The sequence below is a fragment of the Desmodus rotundus genome, chromosome 10 (assembly GCF_022682495.2).
Source record: "Desmodus rotundus isolate HL8 chromosome 10, HLdesRot8A.1, whole genome shotgun sequence".
In the NCBI taxonomy this organism is placed as follows: domain Eukaryota; kingdom Metazoa; phylum Chordata; class Mammalia; order Chiroptera; family Phyllostomidae; genus Desmodus; species Desmodus rotundus.
This window is the reverse complement of record NC_071396.1, coordinates 18,053,629-18,078,767: the sequence shown is the minus strand read 5'-3', so window position 1 is coordinate 18,078,767 and position 25,139 is coordinate 18,053,629. Positions and strand designations below refer to the sequence as shown.

Here is a 25,139-nt window from a genome sequence, read left to right as displayed (position 1 = left end):
GTCCTAATGTTTGAATTAATTTCAAAATTCAGCCTAACACTCAATCAGTTTAAAACGTCTCTGATATTGTAGTGATTTTTCACACGTTCGTAGCGCTGTGTCTGCGGATGGAGCCTTCTCAACTAGGAGAACCTGTGCATTGCAGGGCAGCCAGGGTCATGCGTGGGAAAACCGCACAGACTTCACTTTTCCCCTGAATCTCTGAGTGTGTAAAAGCCAACACTTCCTTTACTTAAAGCTTAATGGGGGAAAACACCTATTTTTGAAGCATATGTGCACATTAAGAAGAGTTGCTGAAAACATACGCGTGACTTTTTTTTATGTTCCGTCTCAAAACCCAAATGTAGTTGGCACATGAGGCTAAATTGTGTTACTCGTTTAGCTGACTGAAATTCCTCCAGAATGTAAGTGATGGTTGAAAACACCCTGCCTGGGGAGACTGGTCTTATTTAGATGTTTGCTTACGGTTGTCAGTATTTACCAGTAGTCCAGGCAGGGTCCCCAGGGGCAGTCACAGATGCGGGGACAGCGAGGAAATGTTAGCAGCTTTGCTGGAGAAACAGGAGGCCAGATGTCTGTAACCCAAAAAATACCACGCCATGATGGGCCTGATTTCTGTGCTGACAAAGCAGACATCTAACTGATCGAGGGATAAATGTGCATTAATCTGATGAACCTTGTGTTTGTGAAGTTCAAGATCATCAGAGATCGAAGGCCATAAAGCTGAGATTTCTGCTGCTTCTCTCTAGTAGTTAACTTGTATCTAGGGAGGACACTGCCATATTGCTTTTTAGGAAGAGCATGAGGAATGGTATTTGCTTCACAGGTATTTCTATTCACTTCCAAATCTCTTATTGAAATGATTTCCTATTAGAGACTCCAAAACTGGACAGGCCAGCGATAGCTTCAGAACATGCCTTACCCAGCCGCCTCTCTTTCGCAGGAATCGATCAGTGATTTCTACTGGTATTACTCCGGGAAAGATGTCATCGATGAGCAAGGGCAGCGGAACTTCTCCAAAGCCATTCAAGTAGCAAAACAAGTCTTCAACACGCTCACGGAGTACATTCAGGTAAACATTTACACATTTCTGCTATTTGAACAAAGAAAGAAAGGAGAGTCCACCGGTTAGCCTGGAATTCCACGGAACAATGCAAGGTGCCACACGTGTGTCCCGGCCACCGTCCCATCTCTGGAGGCCCTTGCCTGCAGATGCTTAGCCAGATGGGGCTGATTGACACATCAGGTTGAGGTGTGAGTTTGCACAGAAGGAACCCGCTTTGCCCTTCGGCAGACTAGGCACCACTCGCTCCTCGGTGTGAACCACGGCATGGGCGCTGACTCTCCAGGGCCTGGTGCGTGGTAAGCTCTCAGGGCGTACTGAGGGTGGGCGAGCATTAGACCCCTCTCCATGGCATTCCAGTAAAAGCGAGGAGGGGGTTTCAGGGACACGTTGTGAAAGAGAAACGAGTAGTTATCAATCCCACTTTAGTGTGTATGATGATGGAGGTAAAATTCCATTTTAAACACTCGTTTGTTTTATATTCTCTTTAGGCTAAATTTGTCTTAACCTACAGATGTTGAAAACATTTTATAAAATTTGGGTTTTTTTCAACCAGCAAAACGTTGCTGTGTCCTAGAAGGCCAGTCTGCCTTCTGTCCTTTCCGTCTTCTGTCTGCATGGACAGGAGTGGTCTGGACCGGTGAGCCGCCGGGCTGGACATGCCACGTGTGTAGACGGGGGAAGGGTTCGTAGTTCGCTGCCTTAGACTAACATGGTCCTGTTGCGGAGAGTTACCTAGACACAGCAGCTGAGTCCCCGAGGCGGCGTAGGGGCAGGGGCTGCAGGGTGACTGAGTGCAGGAGGGGCTCGGTGGGGCGGGTGAGGCTGGGGGCCGGCCGGCGGGGGGTTCTGCTCCTGCCCTGGAGGTGTCGCACTTGTTCTATTCTCCCCCTGGGCTGAGAAAAGGACCCCAGTTTCAGCCTTTCAAAGTGGAAGAGCTGCAGAGGATAATTCTAATAACTTTTCTTCAGATCAAATCAAAGCGAATTTAAATCAGTTTCAGTTCGCTCCTGTTCCTATGGCCTTATCTCCCCAGCTTGCATTATTGCCTTAACGTTCCCGTCCGTGTCTGGAAAGACATTCTTCTTGTTCAGTGTGAGCTCTTCTGATTTAATGTGACCAACTGATGACATTCGCCAGCCAGGGAGTTTGACAGAAACCGTAAGGAAAACGGTTTCTCGATGATAAATGAAACTTCTATGCCTGCTCAGCTAAAAGTGTGCTTTCTTAATTCCTGATGTAAGTCAGATTCCTGAATTTATATAAAACTACAAGCATCCTTAATCTTTCACTATGTGCGAAGTTCTTTATTTTAACTTGTCTCTATGAACGTGCAAGCGATGACAGGGACAGGGGCACGGCTTGTTTACTTTTAGCTTCTCATTCTTCCTTGTTTGTACGTTATATAAATTAATCACATCTGAAGTACATACTTTAATAAAATCTTACTTTGGAGAAATTTTAGCCACATGGAGCGGTCACAAAGAGCTCCCACACGCAATCCCCGCAGCTCTCCCCAACATGGAGCGTCCATGTGTGGAACCAGAACGCACCAGGTCGCCGTGTTGTGTTCAGTGACCCGGCGCTGGCCTGGACTCGGACGTCAGGGAAACCCTGGAGGTGCATGGCTGTGGAGCCAGAGCCTCCCCCCAGCCCGACGGGTCACTCCTGTTCTCTGTGAAGTGAACCACAGCCGGGTCCACTGGCTGGCTGAACGTGCTGCCCTCGAGGCCCACCCGGACTGACTCCCCCTCAGCACTCACCCCTCAGGCTGCCCCGTGGGCCTGTCTTGACTGTTCCCCAGTGGAGCCTGTTCACTGGCCACGCTCAGCGAGATAAACTCCCCCAGCCCTGCTGCTTTGTCACCAGCGGAGTCTCACTGCAGGGGCAGAGCAGTGTCCCCGTCACTTTGCTCTTGTCCACGTAAAGCCCGCCCTCACCCCCAGGCTGACCTCATGCCTTCCTGTGTGATCTGGGCTGCTGCGCGCCACGCCACCCCCAGGGTCAGCCTCAGGCCCCCTGGGGAGGTGCCTGTGGGAGGAGGCATCTCCCTGCAGGGACCTGCCCCTGGCTGTATCCAGGGCCTGGAAATGCCTCTTTTCCTACCCAGTTTCAAACCATTCTGGAGACTGCATCTGGTGGCCTGTCTGCCTTGGAATCACATCGCCCTTTCAGACAGTCTCCTGGGGCAGTGTTTGGGCAGGGTGGCTCCCTCTCGAGTAGCCCATAAAAGAAACATCTTTTTTGTCACACTCTGTCTTCCACACAATCCCATACCAGACCTCGGGTACTCAACTTGGGTTCGTTCTCATGCAGCCTCCTCTGTCCCTGGTCTGGGTCTGGAGCAGCAGCCTGCCTCCCCACTGGTGGGGCGGCCGGTCGGGCCTGCCTGAGGACTCTCCCCAGCTTCTCCCCTCTCGGCCTCAGCCCATTCTTAGCCTTGGGGTGGGAGACCCGCTCAGCTCCGATCACAGCCTGTTGTCCGGGCCACAGGCCTCAGCAGGGGCTGAGGTGGGACAGATTCCAACATCAGCGTCTCCTCAGTGTCTGCAGTGCCATCACCTCTTCCAGTCACTGTCCCTAGAGCAGTGTGATATCTCAGTGAGGCCTCTGACTCAAACCTGCTGGGAGTCATTTGTATAAAGGGATGAATAAATTGGAAGTGAAGAGCTGCTTAAAAAAAATAAAATCCCTGTCACTTGTTTTTCTGGTTGGAGTGGATATGTTTACAAAACTTCGAGGTTACATGCTTTTCCCTGGGGAGGAAAACTGGACATTGTCGGTGTGCAAATATTCCGCCTGTGGCAGCACAGCCTCTGCTGCCTGTGGCCGCAGGCTGCGGCAGAGGCCTGGAGGGCAGAGCCAGGACCCGTGTGATGTCTCCAGCTCTGGGTTTGCAAAGCTAATAACAAATGCTGACAAAAGAAACGTCCAAGCCTGTAGGAAAATTTTGTAAGAGTTTATTTGCACCAAACAGACGTTGCATGCTCAGGAGCAAGATCTCCAGTGCTCTGGAGAATACCAGGTTTGCCGTTCTTTTATACGTTTGGAGTTAGTGGGGAACTTGAGGAAGAGTGCGTGGAGGTGGGAGAAGGAGAGGCAGGGGTTGCAGTTCAGGATAGCTAAGCCTCAGAGGGGTCCGGGAAAGAGGATCCCTCCCGGCATGGCAAAGGTGTGTTCGCCTAGGTTCAAGAACGAAGGATGGACGGCTGGTCTGCGGGGAGATAAGACTCTCACTGAAGACGTTCAGGCCTGGAGTGTGACTCCCGCCAGGACCTGCCCAGTCGGGGCTTTATGGTCGGGTCTCCCCGTGAGGTGTCTCCCTGACGCTGAAGGTGTCAGCTTCATTACAGAACCCTTTTTTCACCCACACTAATTATCAGTCTTCTGAAGTGCCGACGGCTGCAGGGCTGGCAGAGCAGCTTTGCCCAGGCTGCCATACTGCCGCCGCGCCATGGTGAGAGGGGCTGATCTCGTTCTACCCGTGACTCAGGTCCTTTCCAGACGAGGAAACACGTGCTGCGTGACGTGACTGAGCAGCCCTCCCCTGCTCTAAATAGGGGGAAACAAAGCCAGATAGAAGCGGAATCATTCACCGTTTCTGTCAGTGTTCTATGGTTTATACGGAAACAGAACACGAGAATCCTTGAGGAACTCTCTGGGATTGATTGTGTTAAACAGTTCGAAGGAGAGTGTGCTTATCTCCTGAGGGAACCTTTCTCTATCATCACCGATCACCTTTCGCTCATATTGGGTTCTCTTTTCGGGTGACAGGTGGTGGTGAGATACGCCGATTTTCCCCTTATTGTTGGGAAGTTCTCGGAACCGATGCTGTTCGTGTGTTTCCCCGCAGGGCCCCTGCACCGGCAACCAGCAGAGCCTGGCCCACAGCCGGCTCTGGGACGCCGTCGTGGGCTTCCTCCACGTGTTCGCCCACATGCAGATGAAGCTGTCGCAGGTAGGGCAGCCACCCCCGCCGCCCGGCACGACAGCGAGAGCTGGTGGTCCCAGGCAGATCGAGCATGCTTCCCTTTGTTTGAATACAGCTTTTCTTAGATTACTTCCCTTGACATCTTTCGTTGTACATTAAAAAACGTTTTCATAAATAAAATAATTTTATGCAAGCTGAGAATAGATGGGAGCTAGAATTCAATCTGAGAACCAAAGATCTTAAAGATTTGAATATATGGGGACATAAAGGAGTTCAGTCCCCCTGCTCTGAATGTGTTATGTCCCTTCATAGCCCCACTTCTGTGTGGTCACTCCTGGTGTCCCTCCCCGCCGCAGGCAGTGGGGAAGGATTTCACATCTGCGGCAAGTCCCTTGTCGAAGGGACAGGAATTTCTTCCAGTTTCTAAACAAGCAGCTCTTATCAATAGATGGCTTTCACCCGCTAGTTGGAAGTTTAACTTCATGACAGTCAAAGAGAAAAAAGTAGCCACAAGGATAAGATTGTCCACCGTGTTTCAATGTCAGTTTGAGAGCACATGTTGAAAATGTCGGCATGCTTTTCTCACTACCGTGTCCCATTTCATTTAAAGCTAAGAGACACATGAATAGAAACATTGTTACTGTAAGTCTGGGGCAAAGTGTTCCTTTGCAGCAGTGAGTTTTGCTGGGCGTTCTGAGCACCAATGTATCTGTCAGGGCCTGGATACCTGCCAGGTGTTGGGTGGAGGGAAGAATGCTGGATCCCATGTCAGAAGATTGGCCCTCACATGTTCCGTGAGTGTGGGCCCACTACGTCCTCCCTGAGCCTCCTTTCCTGTGCTGAGTGTGGACCCTCATACCTGCCCCCGGCCTACAGCAGGAGCAAAGTGCCAGAGGTTGGCACGGCTGGGCTGGCTCCAGTGGTCAGGACAGATCTTCATCTGCAGCAGGGAAGAGAGTCCAGAGTGCGCTCAGCCCCACTTTGATTTGTACAGGGGTGGCTGCACCTTATAAAGGGAGAGTGAGGGGGTGGGGAGCAGGGGCCCTGTAGCGTCGGGGAGTGCAAAGTGAGCCAGGGTCCATCCTCCAGCTGAGCCGCCCAAATGGCAGTCACAGAAGGTAGGCTGCTGTCCGCCCACAGACACTGAGGGAGTTAGCTGCACAAATGCAGATTTTTGGCAGCCTTGAGCTTTTCCAGACCGGCCCTCGGAGCAGGGCTCGGTCACCCCAGGGACGCGGCCTACAGCTGGTCGACACTGTGTGAGCACTTGTCCACATCTTTACAGCCCGACGTGGAGCAGAGGCCCAGCTCGCGCTGGATCAGAGAGAATCTTTCACCGTCTAGTTATGTGCTCACAAGACAGGTCTCATTCTGATGCATTTCCACATTTTCTTGACGTCTGGTGCTGGGTCGCCACTGCTGCTCAGTTTGGAGACTTGGTTGAGGTCACAACTGTTTGGAAAGAAAATGTGTCCTTCTGGCAACGTAGAAGTGTAGCTTCCTGGGGGGGCAAACCCCAAGGGCGTTGTAGTGTGGACATGAGTACACTCACACCCCCAGGCCCTGCATCTAAGCACCGTGGTGTTTAGACCCAGCATTTTTCCTGTAATGTATTCATGGTGAAAAATAAAAATGAAGAAACCGAGGTGATTACCAGAGAAATACCAGAGCATGTAGTAAAACTTAGAAATAAGGTGCATTGCACACTGTGAGTGTAGGTAACACTTGTCCATTTTTGGTTCGACTTACGTTACATACATTTATCTCATATCTCCTACACGCTTGGTTTTTTCCCAGATCAGTTAACGTTTGCAAAATATACACCGTCTTTGGATAATAAGTTAGAAGAAAAAACAAGTGCTGTAGAGAGTTTTCAGGTAACAGAGGAGTGGACAGTGCAGAGGCACCTGCATCACCAGTGTGTAGGCCCCGCCCCGGCCCCACCTTCGCTGGGCCCCTGTCCACGTGACCACGTCAACAGGCGGGGTTGGAGGCAACTGCAGGTGCGCTCAGGTGCTGAGGTACATGGTTTTTAAGAGCAACGTGCTGGTAGCTGGCTTTCCTTCTGTGACGCTGCAGGGGGCGCTGCGGTGGAGCAGTGCTCTGCACGGGGAGGCCGAGGCTCTGCAGGGTTCTCTCGTTCTCTCTCAAGTGTTAAGACAGAATGTTAATGTTGTGTTAACGCTTCCAGGACTCCAGTCAAATCGAGCTGCTGAAAGAACTCATGGACCTCCAGAAGGACATGGTGGTCATGCTGCTGTCCATGCTGGAAGGTACTTTGACTTCCATTTCCATGTGCACACATGCCTTCATGTCCCACACGTCCAGGTTGCCTTTATTTTTTCAGGGTCTGTATTCCTGCATGCTGCAAAGAGGGAAGCTTACGCACTGAGGTGTGACAGGCACCTGGGTTTCTGGGGCTTTACTACCTTTCCTCCAGTTAGTCCTTGAACAACAGAAGCACAGCGTATCTCAGTTTACGTGTCTGGAATGAGACCCGTGGCACTTTACCACTTTTCCTTTCGGGGTGCGGCCCTAGGGAGACCACGCCCCGGCAGGTGGCATGGGAAGGTGCTGTTTGTCATCGGGGGATGACAGACATGTGGGTGAACTCCAGCCTGTGGTTGCTGCGCTGAGCCGATGGCTGAGAGTCCCAGTGTCCTTGGTGTGCTGCCTGGCAGGGGCAGCCCCATCCTCCCCTCTGCAAGCCTCTCTTGGTTTTCTCCTTTTTTTCTTTGCTATCGCTTTCCTCTTCTGAATCAGGCAGACAGCGCAGTGGTTGAGGGCTTGACTCCCAGCCCCCCCACCGGCAGTCCCATCTCGCTTTCCCACAGTCTGCCGTGAGCCTCGGACAAGTCCATGTCCAAGTTCGATGTCTCTGGGAAGTGGAGATAATGGGAGACTGATGTGGAGATTCAGTGGGGTCTTGTGAATAGGACCAGAGTGACTGAAAAGATGTTCGCTTTGACGTGGCCTGCCCTGCCCTCACTTTGGTCTCTCTTTTGGGGCTGGCCCTGCAGAGAGCCAGGGGCAGCAGCCGCGCTGGGCCAGGGCTGCACAGAGGAGCATTCACGCCGGGCCCTAGTGGGCAGTGGCCGCTTCATTCCCCCAGCACAGGTTCTTTCTCCTTGACTGCCAGTCAAATGTTAGTCCGGGTAAGAACAATAACCAGAACAGCAGCGGCAGCCATAGCCATGACAACTTAAAATAACCTCTTAGAACAGGCCAGCTCCCGGTTGAAGCACTGATTTCACCCCAGCAGCAGGTGTCAGAGTCTGATCGTAGCGTCCTCACTTTTGCACGTGAGGACCCTGTGGCACAGAGAGGCCAAGAGCTCTGCCCGGGCTGCTCAGCTGGCAGGTGCCAGGCTGGATGCCACCCGCTTGTGGCCTCTGACCACGGCGGACCTGCCTCACAGGGCCCTCAGACCCGTCACTGCGCAGCCTTCTCCTGTCGCCCTTTGTGTTCTGAGGCTCACCCAGGTCAAGGAATAAAAGCATTCCACGGCCCTGTCATTTAAGATAATATCCGACTTTCTCCAGCATATCAGCAATCTGCCATTTTCTAACTGTAACCATTCTGTGCTGTGAAGAGATGCAGGCGGACGCTTCCCGCCTCACAGCAGAAAGGGCGTGTGACTGGCTCTCGGGGTCCGTTTGGGAACATTAACTTACCTTGCTAAGCCTCGGTTGCCTCAGCAATAAAATCAGAAGGAATAAAATGTGCCTGCCGTACAGTCATGTGAACGTTGAATCAGATGTCATCTATGACAAACGATTTTTCTGCCCTCAAGGTCTGTGTAAATGCTCATTTTTATTAACATGAGACTGGATTTCAGTTTCTGGTTTTCGGATATAAATGTTTGCCCAGTTTCTTTATCCTAAAGCATGATGCTTGTTTGACCAATTTGAGGGAAAAGCCAGCTTTTGTTCCCAGTCTGTGCTTAGTAGTCTAATGACTCCGAGTATGGTTTGCACAGCGTCTTTGCGTAATTGCAGTAGTTACTAACCTTTCCGAGACTCCACACACCGGAGGACCTGCAGGTGCCGACTCAGGTGTTCCGTAGCCCTGTGCTGCTGTCCGCTCTGCAGACAGCAGTTTTACCAGGTGTCCTCACTCTGAACCAGTGCTGTTCTCTGCCACCAGGTAACGTCGTCAACGGAACCATCGGCAAGCAGATGGTCGACATGCTTGTGGAGTCTTCCAACAACGTGGAGATGATTCTCAAATTCTTCAACATGTTCTTAAAACTGAAGGACTTGACATCTTCTGATACATTTAAGGAATACGACCCTGATGGCAAGGGGGTTATTTCCAAGAGGGACTTCCACAAAGCCATGGAAAGCCACAAGCACTACACGCCGTCAGAAACTGAGTTCCTTCTGTCCTGTGCGGAAACAGACGAGAATGAAACCCTAGACTACGAGGAATTTGTCAAACGGTTCCACGAGCCCGCGAAGGACATCAGCTTCAATGTCGCCGTCCTCCTGACCAACCTCTCGGAGCACATGCCCAATGACACGCGGCTGCAGACCTTCCTAGAACTGGCGGACAGCGTGCTCAACTACTTCCAGCCCTTCCTGGGCCGCATCGAGATCATGGGCAGTGCAAAGCGCATCGAGAGAGTTTACTTTGAGATCAGTGAGTCCAGCCGGACGCAGTGGGAGAAGCCCCAGGTCAAGGAGTCCAAAAGGCAGTTCATCTTTGATGTGGTCAATGAGGGTGGCGAGAAGGAGAAGATGGAGCTCTTCGTGAACTTCTGCGAGGACACCATATTTGAGATGCAGCTGGCGGCCCAGATCTCAGAGTCGGACCTGAACGAGAGGTCGGCCAGCAAGGAGGAGAGCGAGAAGGAGCGGCCGGAGGAGCAGGGCCCGGGGATGGGCTTCTTCTCCATCCTGACTGTGCAGGCGGCCCTGCTGGCCCTCAGGTACAACCTCCTGACCCTCCTGCGCATGCTCAGCCTGAAGAGCCTGAAGAAGCAGATGAAGAAGGTGAAGAAGATGACTCTGAGGGACATGGTCTCGGCCCTCTTCTCCTCCTACTGGGGTGTCCTGATGAGCCTCGCACACTTCGTGGCCAGTGTCCTCCGCGGCTTCTCCCGTGTCGTGGGAAGCCTGCTCCTGGGGGGCAGCTTGGTGGAAGGCGCCAAGAAGATGAGAGTGGCAGAGCTCCTGGCAAACATGCCAGACCCCACGCAGGACGAGGTGAGGGGCGACGGGGAGGAGGCCGAGAGGAGGCCCCTGGAGGCCGCCCTGCCCTCGGAGGACCTCACGGACCTGAAGGAGCTGGCGGAGGAAAGTGACCTTCTCTCGGACATATTTGGCTTGGACCTGAAGCGAGAAGGAGGGCAGTACAAACTCATTCCTCATAACCCGAATGCAGGCCTCAGCGACCTCATGAGCAACCCCGTGCCCATTCCTGAGGTGCAGGAAAAGCTTCAGGTGAGGTGTCTGAGCCGCAGTGCCTCTCGACCCCAGCGGGCCCCGGCGGTCAGCTCCCGCCTGTGTGGGGCTTGTGCCAGAGTGCGTTCAACACGGAACCCGAGTCTCCAAAGAGAATCGGCTGGTTGGTCAGCAGAGCTGGCCTTTGAAGATTCTCCACCAGTTATTGAATTATCTTAAAATACTAGGTGGAATGGCAGGTACTCTCCCCCTAGTAACAGTGGAAAAGGAGGTGGGCGTCCCACCCCCAGGCATTTCCTGAGCATTTGCCACGAGTCCGACACTGGGGACCCAGGGGGACTCAGAGAAATCGAGGCTGTGTCCAGTGCTTTCGAAATGCCCGAAAGCGTTATGAGACAGAGAAAACAAACACAACAAGACTGGAGAATTACTAAGTTAACCGGCATAGGCCGTAGATGGCAGAGGCCACGTGCGTGGAGCATGGAAGGTCAGTGTGGTTAGGGCGCAGTTAGAGGAGACCTAAGAAGTGGGGCTTAGGCTGGCCTCGAAGGGTGAGTGGGGTGAGGATGGTGTCTCCGCAATGAGAGGAAAGTGGAAGGTGCCTGCAAAGTCGCATCTGCTGCTGTGAGAGGAAGGGTGTGGAGTGGGGCAGGGGTCACTAGTGCCACGTAGGCAGAGGGCACCTGGGCACAGGGCTCCTTAAACACATCCAGAAGTGATGTGTGACCTGCTTTTCTCTCCCCATCAACTTTCAAGGAACAGGAGGTGAAAGAGGAGGACAAGGAAGAAAAAGAAGAAAACAAATCGGAACCTGAAAAAGCCGAGTACGTGTGGTTTCCGGTACTTTCCTTTGGTCCCTTGTGTTCTCTCTTCAGGGGACAGATTGGAGACCTTTCTGTGTCTCTCCCACAGCAGAGGTGCCTCTGCAGTGCCCTGTGGGGCTCACAGGTGGCTGGCCGGAGGCTCAGTTCAGGTTCATCACTCACTGTGCGTGTGACTCTGTGCTCAAACATGGGAGGAGACACGCTTCCTGAGGGGTGTTGCTGAGGGTCCCTGGGGAGTGTGTCCCTCAAAGCTAGTCCCAGGGCCACACTCGAGAAACCCACCCATCCCCTGGCCCGCCAGAGGTGCTGACTGAGCAGGTCTGGCATGGGCCTCAGCACCATCCCTGCCACCCACATCAGGTGCGGTGGGGGGCACAGTGGGGAGTGCAGCCATAGGAACAAACCGGAGAGCTGGAGGGGAGAGATAGAGAGGAATCCTTTCCTCCCAGCAGCGGCCTGTTCCCGCTGAAACTTACAGCTTCCCCGAAGTTTAGTTAATTTATATGCAGTTTTAAAAACTGGGAAAACGTGATTTGTAATCTCGGACATAGTTGGCTTGGGCCTGAAGAGAGAAGGAGGGCAGCGCAAACTCATTCCTCACACCCCGGACACAGGCCTCGGGGACCTGTGAGCAGCCCCTGCCCCTTCCAATGGTGCACTTTTGCACGCGGCGCTTTGTTTTCTTCCTCCACTCGGCCCCCTCTGTCCCCAGTGTCCCGCGGTCGGCACTGCTTGTTGTCACGGGTCGGCACTGCGGGGCCTGCTGTGAACACAGCGTGGTCACGTTAATGGCCACTGCGCGGTGCAGGCATGTGATGGCTGGCGTACCGTCACTTCTGGTCGGTCCCTGAATGTTCAAAGCAGTGGTGGGCAAAGCTGCCGCAGGACAGGTTGCGTGCGGAGGGTGTGTGTGTGGGTTTGGGTATGTGAGCACATGTACACACAAATACGCTTTCAGGGAGGAGTGGCATTTTGCAGCTAAAGGTGTTTATGTATCAAATTTTAGTGCTTTTAATTTCATTATTTTAAAAAATTAATATACTGACCTCCTTTATACATGCGAACAGCCAAATGCATATGTCTTTGATGTTAAGTCCTAAAGGCTAGTCAGTGTTAAAGATCGACCATTAAAGTCATACTTTAAAAATAAGGTATGTTGGAAGTTTTGCTTGTTACTCTCTTTTCAGTAGAAAGTTTCATGGCACAATTGGAAGGGAATGTGCTATGTACAGATACTAAGACGCTTCCAGCCTATGAAATGCCCTTCAGATTTGAACTTCACAGAATTACTCATCTGCAGGAGGCCATGATGATAGAAATCCAACCCCTAATTCTGAAATTCTGAGTGTTATATTTCATTGGAAAAGAAGGTTTTTAAAGTGATACTGTGATTTAAATATTTGTTCCTTTGTCTACTTTGGCACAAAACCTGTTTCTCTCTCCGTTCCTGGACGGCTTATGTCCATTCGTGTGTCCACAGTGGAGAAGACGGAGAGAAAGAGGAGAAGGCCAAGGATGAGAAGGGCAGGCAGAAGCTCCGGTCGATCCACACACACAGATACGGAGAGCCAGAGGCTCCTGAGTCGGCATTCTGGAAGAAAATCATAGCTTATCAACAGAAGCTTCTAGTAAGCCATTTTGGAGTGAGTGCTGGTATGATGACACACTGTGGGACAATGGCAGCAGTCTCGGCAGAGACCTGCCAGCCTCCCCTGAGTGGTAGTCAGGGGACCTCGTCGGCCCTGTGAGTACGTCTGCCCTGTGAGTACCTCTGTCCACCCTGCTCCCTGTGGTCACACCCACGGCCTCGGCACACAGTCCCATCACCCGAATCCACTGAGCGTGGTGACTGCACATAACCAGTGTCCCCACGGGGACTTGAGGACACGTCTGGGCCCCTGTGAGGCCCACTGCAGGGTGGCCGGGGCTCTGCCACACTGTTCGGCGCACACTGAGGCCACAGGGCACAGGTGTGCAGACTGATGTTCCTGAGTGGGCTGCTCCACGTTTCTGGAACATCACCCTTTTATTAAAAGTTCAGTTATAAAAATATCACTGCAATGAGCCAACTCTGCACTGATAATGAGAAGGTCTATTCAAATTTATTCTTTAAATAGGAATAAGTAAAAAAAAATGAAAGAGAGAAAAGATAGGGCTTTCTGTAGTGTCCTATACATTTTTCAGAAATGCTCCCCAATTAATAAAATATATTTATATTTGGAAAACAAAGAAAAAAGTTGTAGTTCTCTATCTCTATTCTATCTGGATTCATATTCATTCAAGATGGAATTCATAAAAAGTTAGTTTGAAAGGCCATTGGTATGTGTATATGTATAAATATAGGGTGGAGCAAAAGTGAGTTTGCAGTTTGTATTTGTTATCTTGTATGCAAGATAATCAATAATTAATAAAGAAGAATTCAAGAACAAACTCCGTGTTTCGTGCACTCATAGCCGTAAACCACTTTTGCCCCACCTTGTATTATACGTGATTTTTAGAGCAGGAGATTTGGGAGGATGAGTGCAGAGTAAACCTGGAAGAGGTACTGACCAGTGAAATCAGACCTGGAAATTAAGAGCAACCCTCCTTATGATAAAGCCACTTGAAAGGCAAAATCACATTTGGTGTTTAGTAGCCTTTGGAAATCGAAAACACACAGGCAGGAAAATCACTGTACTTTAGAACCGCGCCTGCAAGGGAAGTGGATTGGCCCAACAATGGAATACTCCGACTGCTTATTTCATGTATACACACTCGCGACGTCTTGTTGTGTAACTTCCGACGTCTTGTTGTGTAACTTCCGCAGACATGCATTTAACTGACAGTTTTAACTAGTTTTTCTTAGCTGTCTGCACTTCTGTGTACCATGCGAGGCAGAGTACACTGCGCACAACCCCGCGTGACGCTAGTGTGGGGCGGTGACAGTGGCCACGCTGCAGGTGAGGACAGGGTGTGCACCCGGGGCTGCAGGAGAGGGCTGTGCTTGACCACAGTGTGGGAAGCACCTCTGTGCCTCAGGGTCACAGACTCGCCCTCTGCACTGTGACTTTCTCTGCTCACCAGTTTGCATGCTGGCCATGGTCACCTCAGGCCACCCCAGGCCCTGTGTCTCAGGACTTTGTCACCTCCCAGCTCAGACAGCCAGGTGACTGACTCAGCCTGTCTGACCCAGTTCCACCTTCCAGGGTGAACCATGCAACTGACCCAGTTTGGGTTGGTGGCCCACTTGGTCCAGTCAGCTGTGGCAGTAAAGGCAGAGTCACGTGTGGGAAATGACTCCATCAACACGGCCTGTGTGCCCAGAGAGGCCTTGAGACGTGTTGTCACTGTGATGTAGCCTGTGACGCGGAGCCCCTGGCATGCACACAGGGAAGCCTGCAGACATCCCCCACTTGCCATGAAAACAAAGGCCGCTCCCCCCCACCCCACACACTGCCTGCTCCTCAGACTCACTCCCTCTCGAGGTGTTTTATCCGCACTTGACAGATCGGGGAGAAGATGTTGCACCAGTCCCCAGTGAGGCCCCGGACGTCACAGACCTCAGTAGAGGCCTGCGAGCTCCACCTTGCTGCCCCCCTAACACCCACTGTCCCCTCCCTTACTGGCAGCACCCAGGATCACCCTGAGCTCAGGACTTCACCCTGCATGCTTGTCTCTCTCTGATGCCCCTGATTGTTCACTTGACTCGCTCCCTGTGGCCTTCAGGACTCTGCTCACAGGCTGCCCAAGAGGGACCCTCCCTGACCACCCGTGTGGACCATCACACTCTTCCCCTGAGCACTGACCTGGCGGGGTGTCCTCATAGTGTCTAGCATTCCCTGAATGTTTTACCTGTGGGGGCGCCTCTTTATCACGTCTCTCCTCCACGGTGGCCCAGGTTTTCTGATTCACTGTAGATGGTGCTCGACGCACACTAGCTGCCCAGGAAGTAGTTTTGGGTGAATGAATGAATGAATGCTCCATCTGATTGTCTACAAATTTCAAGTCTCTTGATTCAGTGACCTTTGTGTTTCTTTTCACCTTCAGAACTATTTTGCTCGCAACTTTTACAACATGAGAATGTTAGCCTTATTTGTCGCATTTGCAATCAATTTCATCTTGCTCTTTTATAAGGTATGTATGACTTAGTCCTTTAATGGCCACTACTAGGCTACCGAGTTGAGTGTAAAGGTTCAGAGACCTGCTAGTGGGCACACCTAACCCTATTCTAAAACACACTTTGACGGAAGAGGAACAGAAAGCTCAGGCATGTCCCTGGTTGTGAGGTGGGACAGATGCATCCTTCCCAACCCTGTGAGCTTGCAGGTCAGCAGAGGGTCACCTGCAGCGTCCCAGGCCCACTTGGCTCAGTGCTACATTCACTTTTGTTGATCCCTGAGAAGGTGGCTGAGCCACCTCATTTCCCCACACATGCCAATCCCCACAGCTCCTGGTTTCCGAGAAGGGGGGCCCAGGAGTGTCCATTGTCTACCACCAGGTTGGTGGAGCCACCTCTGTTATGCCAGGCGGCCCACCCAGCTCTGTCGGAAAAGGCTGGGTTTCCGCTGTTTTTGTTCGTGCTGATGTTATAGAGGAAGCGAACTGACTGCACTTTAAATGGTTTGAATCAGGTGTCCACTTCTTCTGTGGTTGAAGGAAAGGAGCTCCCCCCTCGCAGCACAAGTGGAAACACCAGAGTGGGCATCCTGGACAGCAGCCCCAATAGCGGCCCGCCCGGTGCGGCGGCTGTGCACTACGTCCTGGAGGAGAGCAGCGGCTACATGGAGCCCGCCCTGCGCATCCTGGCCGTGCTGCACACCGTCATCTCCTTCTTCTGCATCATCGGCTACTACTGCTTGAAAGTAAGACAGCGGGACGAGGTCCCTGTGTGTCTGTCTGTGTGCACGTGTCTGCTGCAGGCTGGGCTTCTGGGGGTGCGGGTTCTGAGACTCATGGAGCTCATTTGGGAATGTTCCAAAAATCAGCCCCTGTGGGACAACGGGAGAGAGCAGGAGGCACCAAGGGAAAGTGGGCTACAGGGCAGACACGCAGGGCAGGCATGGGCCTGGTTCTGACAACACAGCGGCGACAGCTGGGTGTCCTGGGCTGGGACCTTGGGGCCTGGCCTTGTGGCCTGCACACTGACAGGCTCTGGCTGTGGGCCGCCCTGGGAGGTGTGGTGGCCTTGGGCGGCATGCCTGCAGCTTCCTCTCACACATTGGTAATTGTTCACTCACAACTTGACCCTGTGGAAGCTGGGTCTGCCAGCAGTGCTCTGTGTATTAGGAATCAGAGAAATGCATCATTCAAACCCAGCAGTTGGTTGCTCTGATGTTAGGGACACACCTGCTGCCATCCTGGGTGCAGATGCTTCCCAGTGTGTCTCACTCCGCAGAGGATCATGCAGCTGCTCCCAGACCCTCCGGGGAACAGTGTCGTTTGGTGAACAGCACTCGGAAGAGTGTCTGAGGTGCAGGGTTGCCTGCTTCCTTTGCGAACCTCTCCATCTTTTCCCAGCGAGACACCTCTTCACTGTAATGCCTACGCCTCACTGCCCCTGCCCCTGCCAAGCAGCTTCTAGATCTTCTGAAAAAACAGGGCCTAGCATTGAAGACCAGACTGTGAAGTTTTTTCAGAAACCCCTCTTGACCCCTCTCCTTCCCTTGTTTCATGGGGGATATTCAGGGATGCGTCCAGAACATACGCACCTTTCTTGCGTAAAGTCTGTGCGTGTGAAAAGGGAGTCAGTATGTTCCGGAGCCATCTTGAAAAACAGACAAAGATTTTTTCTGATGTTGAAATTAAAATTTATTTCAAATTAGTGTGTGGGCATGCTGAGCAAGGAATTATTCAAGAGATTCCTCAGGTAAAACAATATTTTTTGAAAGCATACATTCTGGAAACTTTGTAACATTGTCATGTTTTATTGCACCCATTTCTGCTGCAGTCATATGTACGCCAAATCTATGATATGCCAAAGAAAACCAGTTTTGCCTGATCTTTCCCTCTCTAATATTTAAGAGTGACTTCATTAGTGCGGTTACCTATGAACTATGTGTGTAAAATCACACGCATACGTGTAATGTCTCTTCTAGCTCCTGTTTTTCCAGAACCTCTAGATGCTTCTTTCTGCCTAAAATGTAGCTGATTCATTTTCATTCAGTTTTTACCATCCCGGAGGTAAAATGGGAAGTATTTCTTCCCAAAGGCTGTTTTGCAGTGATAGTGACCGCAGGCAAGGCCAGAAAATCTAAACTGATTTAACGTTTATTTTTCAAATGTAGGTCCCGCTGGTTATTTTTAAGCGTGAAAAGGAAGTAGCTCGAAAATTGGAATTTGATGGGCTTTATATTACAGAACAGCCTTCGGAAGATGATATTAAAGGCCAGTGGGATAGACTCGTGATCAACACACAGTGAGTAAAGAATATATGAGACATTTCAGTGCTCACAGCTTTCCAAACATGAAACACTTGGCTGGAGTTTCCTGAAGCTCTGTTGGAAGTTTAGCAGAGGTGATTAATGGGCATATATTCAGCCAAGAAAATCAAAAGGCTCAGTGCTGTCAGCCCTTGAAGGAGCCCATCAGTTTTTGCCATCTGCGTTCTGAATTCCTTAATCAGAAGGGACTTTGAGTCTGTTCCCACAGCCCTGGTGGAACTCCTCCTCCATCCCTCAGCGTTCAGAGCAGGGCGCAGCTGGAGCACAGGGTGGGGCTGGGGAGATAGGGTGCAGCTGGGGCACAGAGCCTGCAGTGTGGGGTTGTCTCCTCCAGAGGCACAGAAGCAGCAAAAAAACATTTATTAAGGTAGGAAGTGTGGCATTAAAGGCAAATAAATTGAATTCCACACTTTAATGTACCTATGTTGTAAACTTTCAGTTGGTGCCATCAAGCAGCCTGGCATTAAACTAGCTGAGCACTATGATCTGTGCAACAGAAGACAGGAAGCATGCATTTCTGTGCACTGATTATTAGCCTTGTAAGATCATGCTCCAGCCTCCTGGCTGCCGTGCCAGGTATAAACCCATCGCAAAGTACAATTTTCCACCATTAAAAGTGTTAATGATGCAGTAGCTTGTGGCACTAAAGAGGGAAATACCTTCTTTTTATTGTGATTAGTTCTGCTTATTTTTAAAAAGTTATCATTTCCAGTAAATTCTGGGTTTTCAAATGGGGACCATTTGTGTGGGGGTGATACAGCGAATGTTGGCTCTAAATGCTCTGTGTTCTGTTTAGCAACTGTAGCTGTCAACACTAAATCAAACCGAGCCTGTCCCTTTCGGCAAGCTCTGTATTGGCCAGGGGCAGCCTCAGGCTGTGGCTCCACGGCCCCCGTTATCTTAAGGATGACTGGTGCAAACAGGAGTCTTCCCACTTCACAGGAGAACAATGTCAGACTTTTTGGTACTTGAAAGGCACTTGACGAAGCAGTCTATATATTGATATTGACACATTGCAAGGAAATAAAATTCAGAACTAGTTGGCTTATTAATAGATATACTCATGTTCTTCTCCAGTAAAATATTAGCCTAGAGCCTTTTTGTGAGTTACATGTATATACAGGGTGAGCAAAAATAGGTTTACAGTTGTGAGAACCCAAAACAGAGATTTTTCTTGTATTATTATTTATTAATTATCATATTATGTATTTGTAGTACAACTGCAAACCTACTTTTGCCTACCCCTGTATTTATATAATAATATTTAAAATGATATTCAATATACTGGTGATGTAGAAAAATTGTAGGATGAGATGAATGGGAAACAAATTTATTCTAATTTTCATGAATGGAAGAAAGTGTTTTCATATTATATTAAATATTTTGTGTATTCCAAACAATATGTTGTTATTTATCATTTCTTAAAATGATACTCTTTTACTTCTATGCTTTTATATCTTTTAGGTCATTTCCCAACAACTACTGGGACAAATTTGTTAAAAGAAAGGTAATGCTTCTTAGAAGGAATAAATTTGCTATTTTCACCCCAAAGTGCAGCTCAGATTTGAACCAGTGCTGCTCATACAGGGGTTGAGGCCTGGGGTGTGGGCTGTTCTTGTTAGTGCCATTTCACAGCGTAGGAGGTTGAATGGGAAGTTCCTCCCTTGTAGGAGGGTCCCGTACTCTACAGCCACTGAGTCGGGGGTCTTGCCGCACCCACCTGTGCTCTGACTTGGGTGGTGCAGCCGTGAGCAGCTGTGCGCAGAGACCGGAACTGGTGGGAGTTTTCCCTGAGATTGCTGGGGGAACCTACAGCGCTGAAGGCCATTTGCACCAGGGCAGGATCCCCTTTACACTAAAGAGGGGAAGTTGTTGCCCGGCAACAAAGAACTGAATTGTATTTACTTAATACAAATGTCAAAATCTTATTTTTGTGAAGTTTTATTCTTCTGACTCAGACTGCTCCAGAGGGTGCTGGGAAAAACGCTGAGCCAACTGTGGCAGAGCGTTCAGTGGCTTGGAGCGTCATTCCACATACCTAACAGTCGTGGGCGCTATCGCCAGTCAGGGCGCATCCAAAGGTTGCGGGTTCGATCCCCGTTTGGGGCATGTATGGGAGGCAACCGATTGACGTTTTAATGTTTCTCTCTCACATCAATGTCCCTCTCTCTCTCTCTTTTTATCTCCCTTTCTCTCTCCTCCACCCCACCCCTTCCTCTCTCTCTAAAATCAATAAACGTATCCTGGGGTGAGAATTATTAAAAAAAAAAAAAAAGGAAGAGAAAAAAGGACTCCGAGGCAGCTCAGCTATGGACTGTGGCACAAAGCCCCAAAGCTCTGATCTTCGGGGTCGAGGATCATCCCCGGCCTCCCTACTGCAGGACTTTAGTGACGGGATGCTGTACCGGCACCTGCGCAGTGGGAAGCTTGGCAGCCACCACCTTCAGGCTTCTCCTCCCCTTGAGCCCCTCCAGTGGCCAGATTGACTCCACCACCCTCGTGCTGGGAGGAGCTGAGCTCCTCGGTGGGCAGGGCTGGCCCCGGAACTTGCTGGAAAGAGTGGCTCCCCTTTGGCTCCACCAAATCTGTGCTACTCGCACTGTGGTTGGCGACAGGCAGCCGGACTTTTTGTCACCAACCCGAGGGCACTCACAGAGCTTGCACCAGGAATTTAAATGGAGCACGTCATTAAGCACAGTGGTTTTTTATTTTAAGAACCAGACTTTCTAGATGAAAGGAGTAGTACGTCTGTTGCTTTTTATTTTAGTGTAAGTTTTTATCTCCTCGTGACTTAGCATTTTGAGTAACATTGAACAACTTCTTAGGCAACAGCTTTGAAAGAATAATTTTAAAATAACTAAAGTAGAAAATTTGAATATTTTATTTTCATTAGTTAACAGAATAGAAGTTTCTACATTATTAAAGCAAGAGTTTCTCTGAAGGAAACTATGTATTGAGAGTCAAATAAATAGAGAAACTGTAGTTGCAGCTCAGACTGCCCATGGCGTTCCTGCCGTGGTCCCCTGCTTGTTCTCCGGGGCACGGGGCACGGACACAGTCCTCAGAGACCCCCACGGACCAGCCAGTGTTCCGTGCCATAAGAACAATGCAAAACACCTTGTTCTAATTGACCTAAATAATCCCTGCTCACAGGCTTTTCAGCTGCCATGGTTCTTTTCATTTACCTGATGGTACCCATTCAGAAAAGGCCAGTTTGATTCTGCTAATCCTTTCTTTCCATCCATGCATTCGTCTTTCATCCATTCTAATCTGAACTCCCCTCTTCCCTTGTTCTCGTTTGCTGTGTTTCTCTGTGTTCCTTCTTTCCTGCCCCCTTTTGCTGCCGGTTCACTCTCCTCCTGCTCTTTGTTTATTACTTTTCCTGTCTCCTCCCGTTTTCCTGGTTGTCTGGGAAGTCTGAGGACTGACCTGAAAGCGTGATGTGCAGGTAAAGCCAGGCAAGCGCGACAGAGGACGGAGGGCTGAGGGGCTGCCAGGAGTGGTTCTGTCGACACAACAGAACCCGCACTGGATGGGAGTCAAAGTGAGGACCAGAGGATGGCGACGAGATGCCATTCCCCAGGGCTTCGCTGAGGAAGTGCAGTCAGGGTGGCTCGGGGCAGGCCCAGAGCAGGGAGGGGCCCCGGCAGCCAGTCTGGGTCTGGCTGTGCATGGTGCTTCCGGACCCCAGCTCGTCCCAGGCTCAGTGTCCTTGGCGTTTTGTATTTCATAAGACACATTTCTTTATCTGCAGAATACGAGGCTAACAACACAAGACTTATGTATTCTGACAGTCCCGTGAGGGAAAGCACGTCAGAGTTCTTAGCATAGTTCCTGGCACAAAGTACGAATTTGGTAGATGTTTCTTTTAGCCCAGTTCCTCCCACCTCTTTGCCCACTTACTTCAGCCCATACTCTTCCTCTCATGTGCCTTCCTTTCTTGACCTAGACATCTTGTTCCTCAGACAGGTTTTAGTTACAGGCTGTGAGTTTGCTTAGCTCTGGAGCAGCGTGGTCCCATGTCAGCGGATGGCCACTGGCACCAATTCAACACTGACAGGGATCTTCAGTTTGGGGTGCCATGAAGGAGTGAAGCTTACCAGGGCAAACGGCTTGGTTGTGACACAGCAGGGCTGTGAGGACCAAATGGCAATGGAGCAGCTCAGCAGAGCTGTGGCTCAGTTGTGAAGCCAGCACAGCTGTGGCTGGAGGCAGCCCTGGGCGAGGCAGCCCTGGGCGAGGCTCCACACTGATAGACAGCTTTGCCCCATGTTGCTCTGGAGAGACACCTTCAGTGTTCACCTTTGGTGTTTTGGCTCCAGCTGATGTCTTCCGTGGAAAGGGAAAGCACACTCTGAGCCAGAGGGGAGCTGACATATAGAGAAAAGTCCTTGTCCCTGGTTCCTGATGGGTCCACCCTCATGCAAATGTGGACTCCAAATCATCACAGTTTGAGTGGTCCAGAAAGCACTGTCTTGCTTGGGCAGAAGGGAGCCCCTCCGATTGGTCAGTAAAGATGCTGATGGGGATACAGCTGCACAGCTCCAATTGGATGGGGAAGGTCAGTTCGGTTGGTTGAAATAGGATTCCAGGAACTCCTCTTTAAGGGCTGGCTCGGGTGGCAAGAACAGTGCAGGCAGGCAGTTCAGTGCAGAGGCAGGTGCAGCCTCCGTTCTCCCTGCAGTACGGTTTGTGTGAGGGGCCTCTATGCGGAAATGGCTGCTAGGCTCTGTTTTTTAAATCTGAGCTCAGTTAGCTACTGGGAGCCCTTCTTAGCAGGTATGCTCTTTTTCCAGGTCCACAGCCATAAACTAGGTTTTTAAGTGGACTTCCAAATAAGACAAATAAATAGTAGCTATGAAAATACTTAGATGTGTGTATGCACAGACGCAGATGCCGTTCTTTAATGGCTGAGGCTTTCTTTCTTTCTGTCCCCTAGGTTATGGATAAATATGGAGAGTTTTATGGCAGGGACAGAATTAGTGAGCTGCTCGGGATGGACAAAGCGGCTCTGGACTTCAGTGACGCCCGGGAGAAGAAGAAGCCGAAGAAAGACAGCTCCCTGTCAGCTGTGTGAGTGTCACCCCCCTGTCCCCAGTGAGAGTAGGAACAGTCGGGCGGTCTGCACTTGCAGGGGCCCTGGTTCCCTCTTCAGGGTCAGTGGGGCAGGGAGACGAGAGACACGCATGGTGGACCTAGAGTCCGCTCTGCACCTCTGGCTATTTTGAGCTATAGAATGACTGGCTTCTTTTCTATTAATTTTTGAGGATTCCTTTTTAGATATTTACATAAAGCAAAAAAGTGTTCTTAATTGAATTTGCCTTTTCTATCTTTAATGCCACTTAACTCAAAGTAAAACATGCAAAAGTGCAATATACCACTTAATTTTCTGATACTTCTTTGTTTGAAAAGAAGTTAATTTTCATAAGTTTTTAAAAAGGGAACTATGTAGCCCTTTTAATAGAAAGGTGCAAAGTTCGTTTTATTTAATTATGTTATTGTATTTTATTTAATAGCAAAGACTTTGTCAGAAATACTATGCTGCTGTACTATTATTTGGCAAGTTCACTTGAAAATTAAGTACTTTTAACATAGTGCTTGCATGAAATAATAATATGATATACTATAAAGATGTCAACCAGCTGAATTGAATTCACCAGAGATTGATTTACACACTCACACACACATATAGTGTGAGTGTACATATATGAACGAGGTCTGTCCAGACGGTATCCAGCCATGTAATTTGAAAAATAGAGACGTTTATTGAAGAAGATACAAGATACAAGAAACATTGTACATAGGACAGTGACACCTCATTCCCCTTTGAAGTAGGCACATTGGGACCTCACACAGCTGTCCCAGTCGCCATCAGCTGCCCCATCGTATTTTCCTGAATCTCATCAATGGTCTGAGATCTCTTCCCTTTCAAAGGTGATTTTAGTTTTGGGAAAAGCCAGAAGTCACAGAGTGCCAAATCTGGGCTCTAGGGGAGCTGAGTTACCTGGGTGATTTGATGTTTCTCCAAAAACCTCTGCACGAGACGTGATGCATGAGCAGGTGCACTGTTGTGATGAAGCTGCCCATCACCAGTTGCCCATAGCTGTGGCCTTCGGGGTCATCAGAATAGTTTCCATGGAGGAATGTTCATGCTTAATGAAAAATTTGATGCAGATTCATTGCTGTACTCGCTCAGTCATTTTGAATGCAATGGCCACACAGTACACATGCTCACTCAATAGCGTCTCCTGCCCCACTGACTAGTACAGTGAAGTCCTCATTGTTCACACATGTACATTCCAGTCCCCTCTCCTTGGCTGCCAGGTTACATCCATGTCGTGTAAATGGTTCTCTTTATATTAACAATGTCTGGACTTTTTCTGGACAGACATCATGTGTGTGCAAATTTAAGCAACTGGAATAAATGTAAAGCATACATGCTTTTAAAAATACAACTTCTTATTGTGGCCACTTAATGATTTAGAAGAATCATAATAGGTACCTTCCCTTAAAAACCACGTGGGACTTTCTTATCTATGTGTTTATGGGCTCAGTCAGGTAGGGGTGTGATGATTATTTTGAAAGGACAGGTATTTGAGGTTCTATAGAGCAATATTATTTTGTCTTAGATAAATATTTCATCTAGCATTAAAAAAGTGTTTTGGCTGACCTGTGTCATTGGTCATATATTTTTTATTTTCCTGGAAACTTGTTAGAGCTACTTGGGTCATTAAAATAATGTGCACCCTGTTAAAAAGTAGTCAGATAGGCAAATCTCTGACAAAATGGAATTTAGATCCAAAATATTTCTCGGACCCTTTAAGAAAACAAATGTGGCCCTTAAAGACGGTCACAGTGTGTAAGGCACAACAGGTGGCAGTCCTCAGGAGCCAGGCCCCTGCATTGGAGCAGCATCGGAAACAAGGACTTTGGCGTGCGTGGGTAGAGCCTCCTCCTAACACGTAGATCCCTCATCAGCAATGTAGAACTAAATAATTTTACTAAATTACGCATTTTTCACAGTCGCATTTGTGACTCTAGAAAATAAGTTAGAAAAAAAATCAAAGGAAAGCTTAGATTGTTTTTTTATTGTGAACAAAAGTTCTAAATTACTGGGACTTTCCACTGTTTTACACAGTAAATGTTTGCAAATTTGAGCCCCAGCAAAGAACCAAGAAATGAACGTGGCATTTATTAATGCCTTTACACATGGCTAATAAAATTAGAAGCACAAAGCTCTAGTCAATGATGTACATTGCCAGGCAAATACTTACAGGTACTGTTCTCTTATAAAAATGTTCAGAGAGATCAAGTTTAAAAGGTATCCGGCTCCATATGGGTATTAAGGTGAGCAGCTGGGGACGGGAAGAGCCCTGCATCTGTTTGTGTGGTGTTTGGTTATGAACCGAACAGATGGGGCTTGGCGTGTGCACATCTGGGCGGGGGGCCGCCTGCCTCCTGCGCACGGCATGGCCGCAGCAGCCGGAGACCTGGCAC

General features: G+C 49.7%; 1 protein-coding gene across 7 annotated transcripts in view; it reads left to right on the top strand.

Annotated features, from left to right (window-relative positions):
* RYR2 (ryanodine receptor 2) overlaps positions 1-25,139 on the top strand; it is a 522,347-nt gene that overhangs the window by 474,045 nt on the left and 23,163 nt on the right. For 6 of the 7 annotated variants that reach the window (XM_071219601.1, XM_071219596.1, XM_071219600.1 and 3 more), the window contains 11 exons: positions 944-1,072; positions 4,917-5,021; positions 7,186-7,267; positions 9,141-10,438; positions 11,156-11,223; positions 12,704-12,851; positions 15,250-15,336; positions 15,834-16,064; positions 17,487-17,617; positions 19,107-19,149; positions 22,582-22,715. In XM_071219601.1, coding sequence (XP_071075702.1) covers positions 944-1,072; positions 4,917-5,021; positions 7,186-7,267; positions 9,141-10,438; positions 11,156-11,223; positions 12,704-12,851; positions 15,250-15,336; positions 15,834-16,064; positions 17,487-17,617; positions 19,107-19,149; positions 22,582-22,715 — 2,456 coding nt within the window. The remainder of the gene's footprint in view (positions 1-943; positions 1,073-4,916; positions 5,022-7,185; positions 7,268-9,140; positions 10,439-11,155; positions 11,224-12,703; positions 12,852-15,249; positions 15,337-15,833; positions 16,065-17,486; positions 17,618-19,106; positions 19,150-22,581; positions 22,716-25,139) is intronic. The other variant, XM_071219597.1, reaches the window with a different exon arrangement.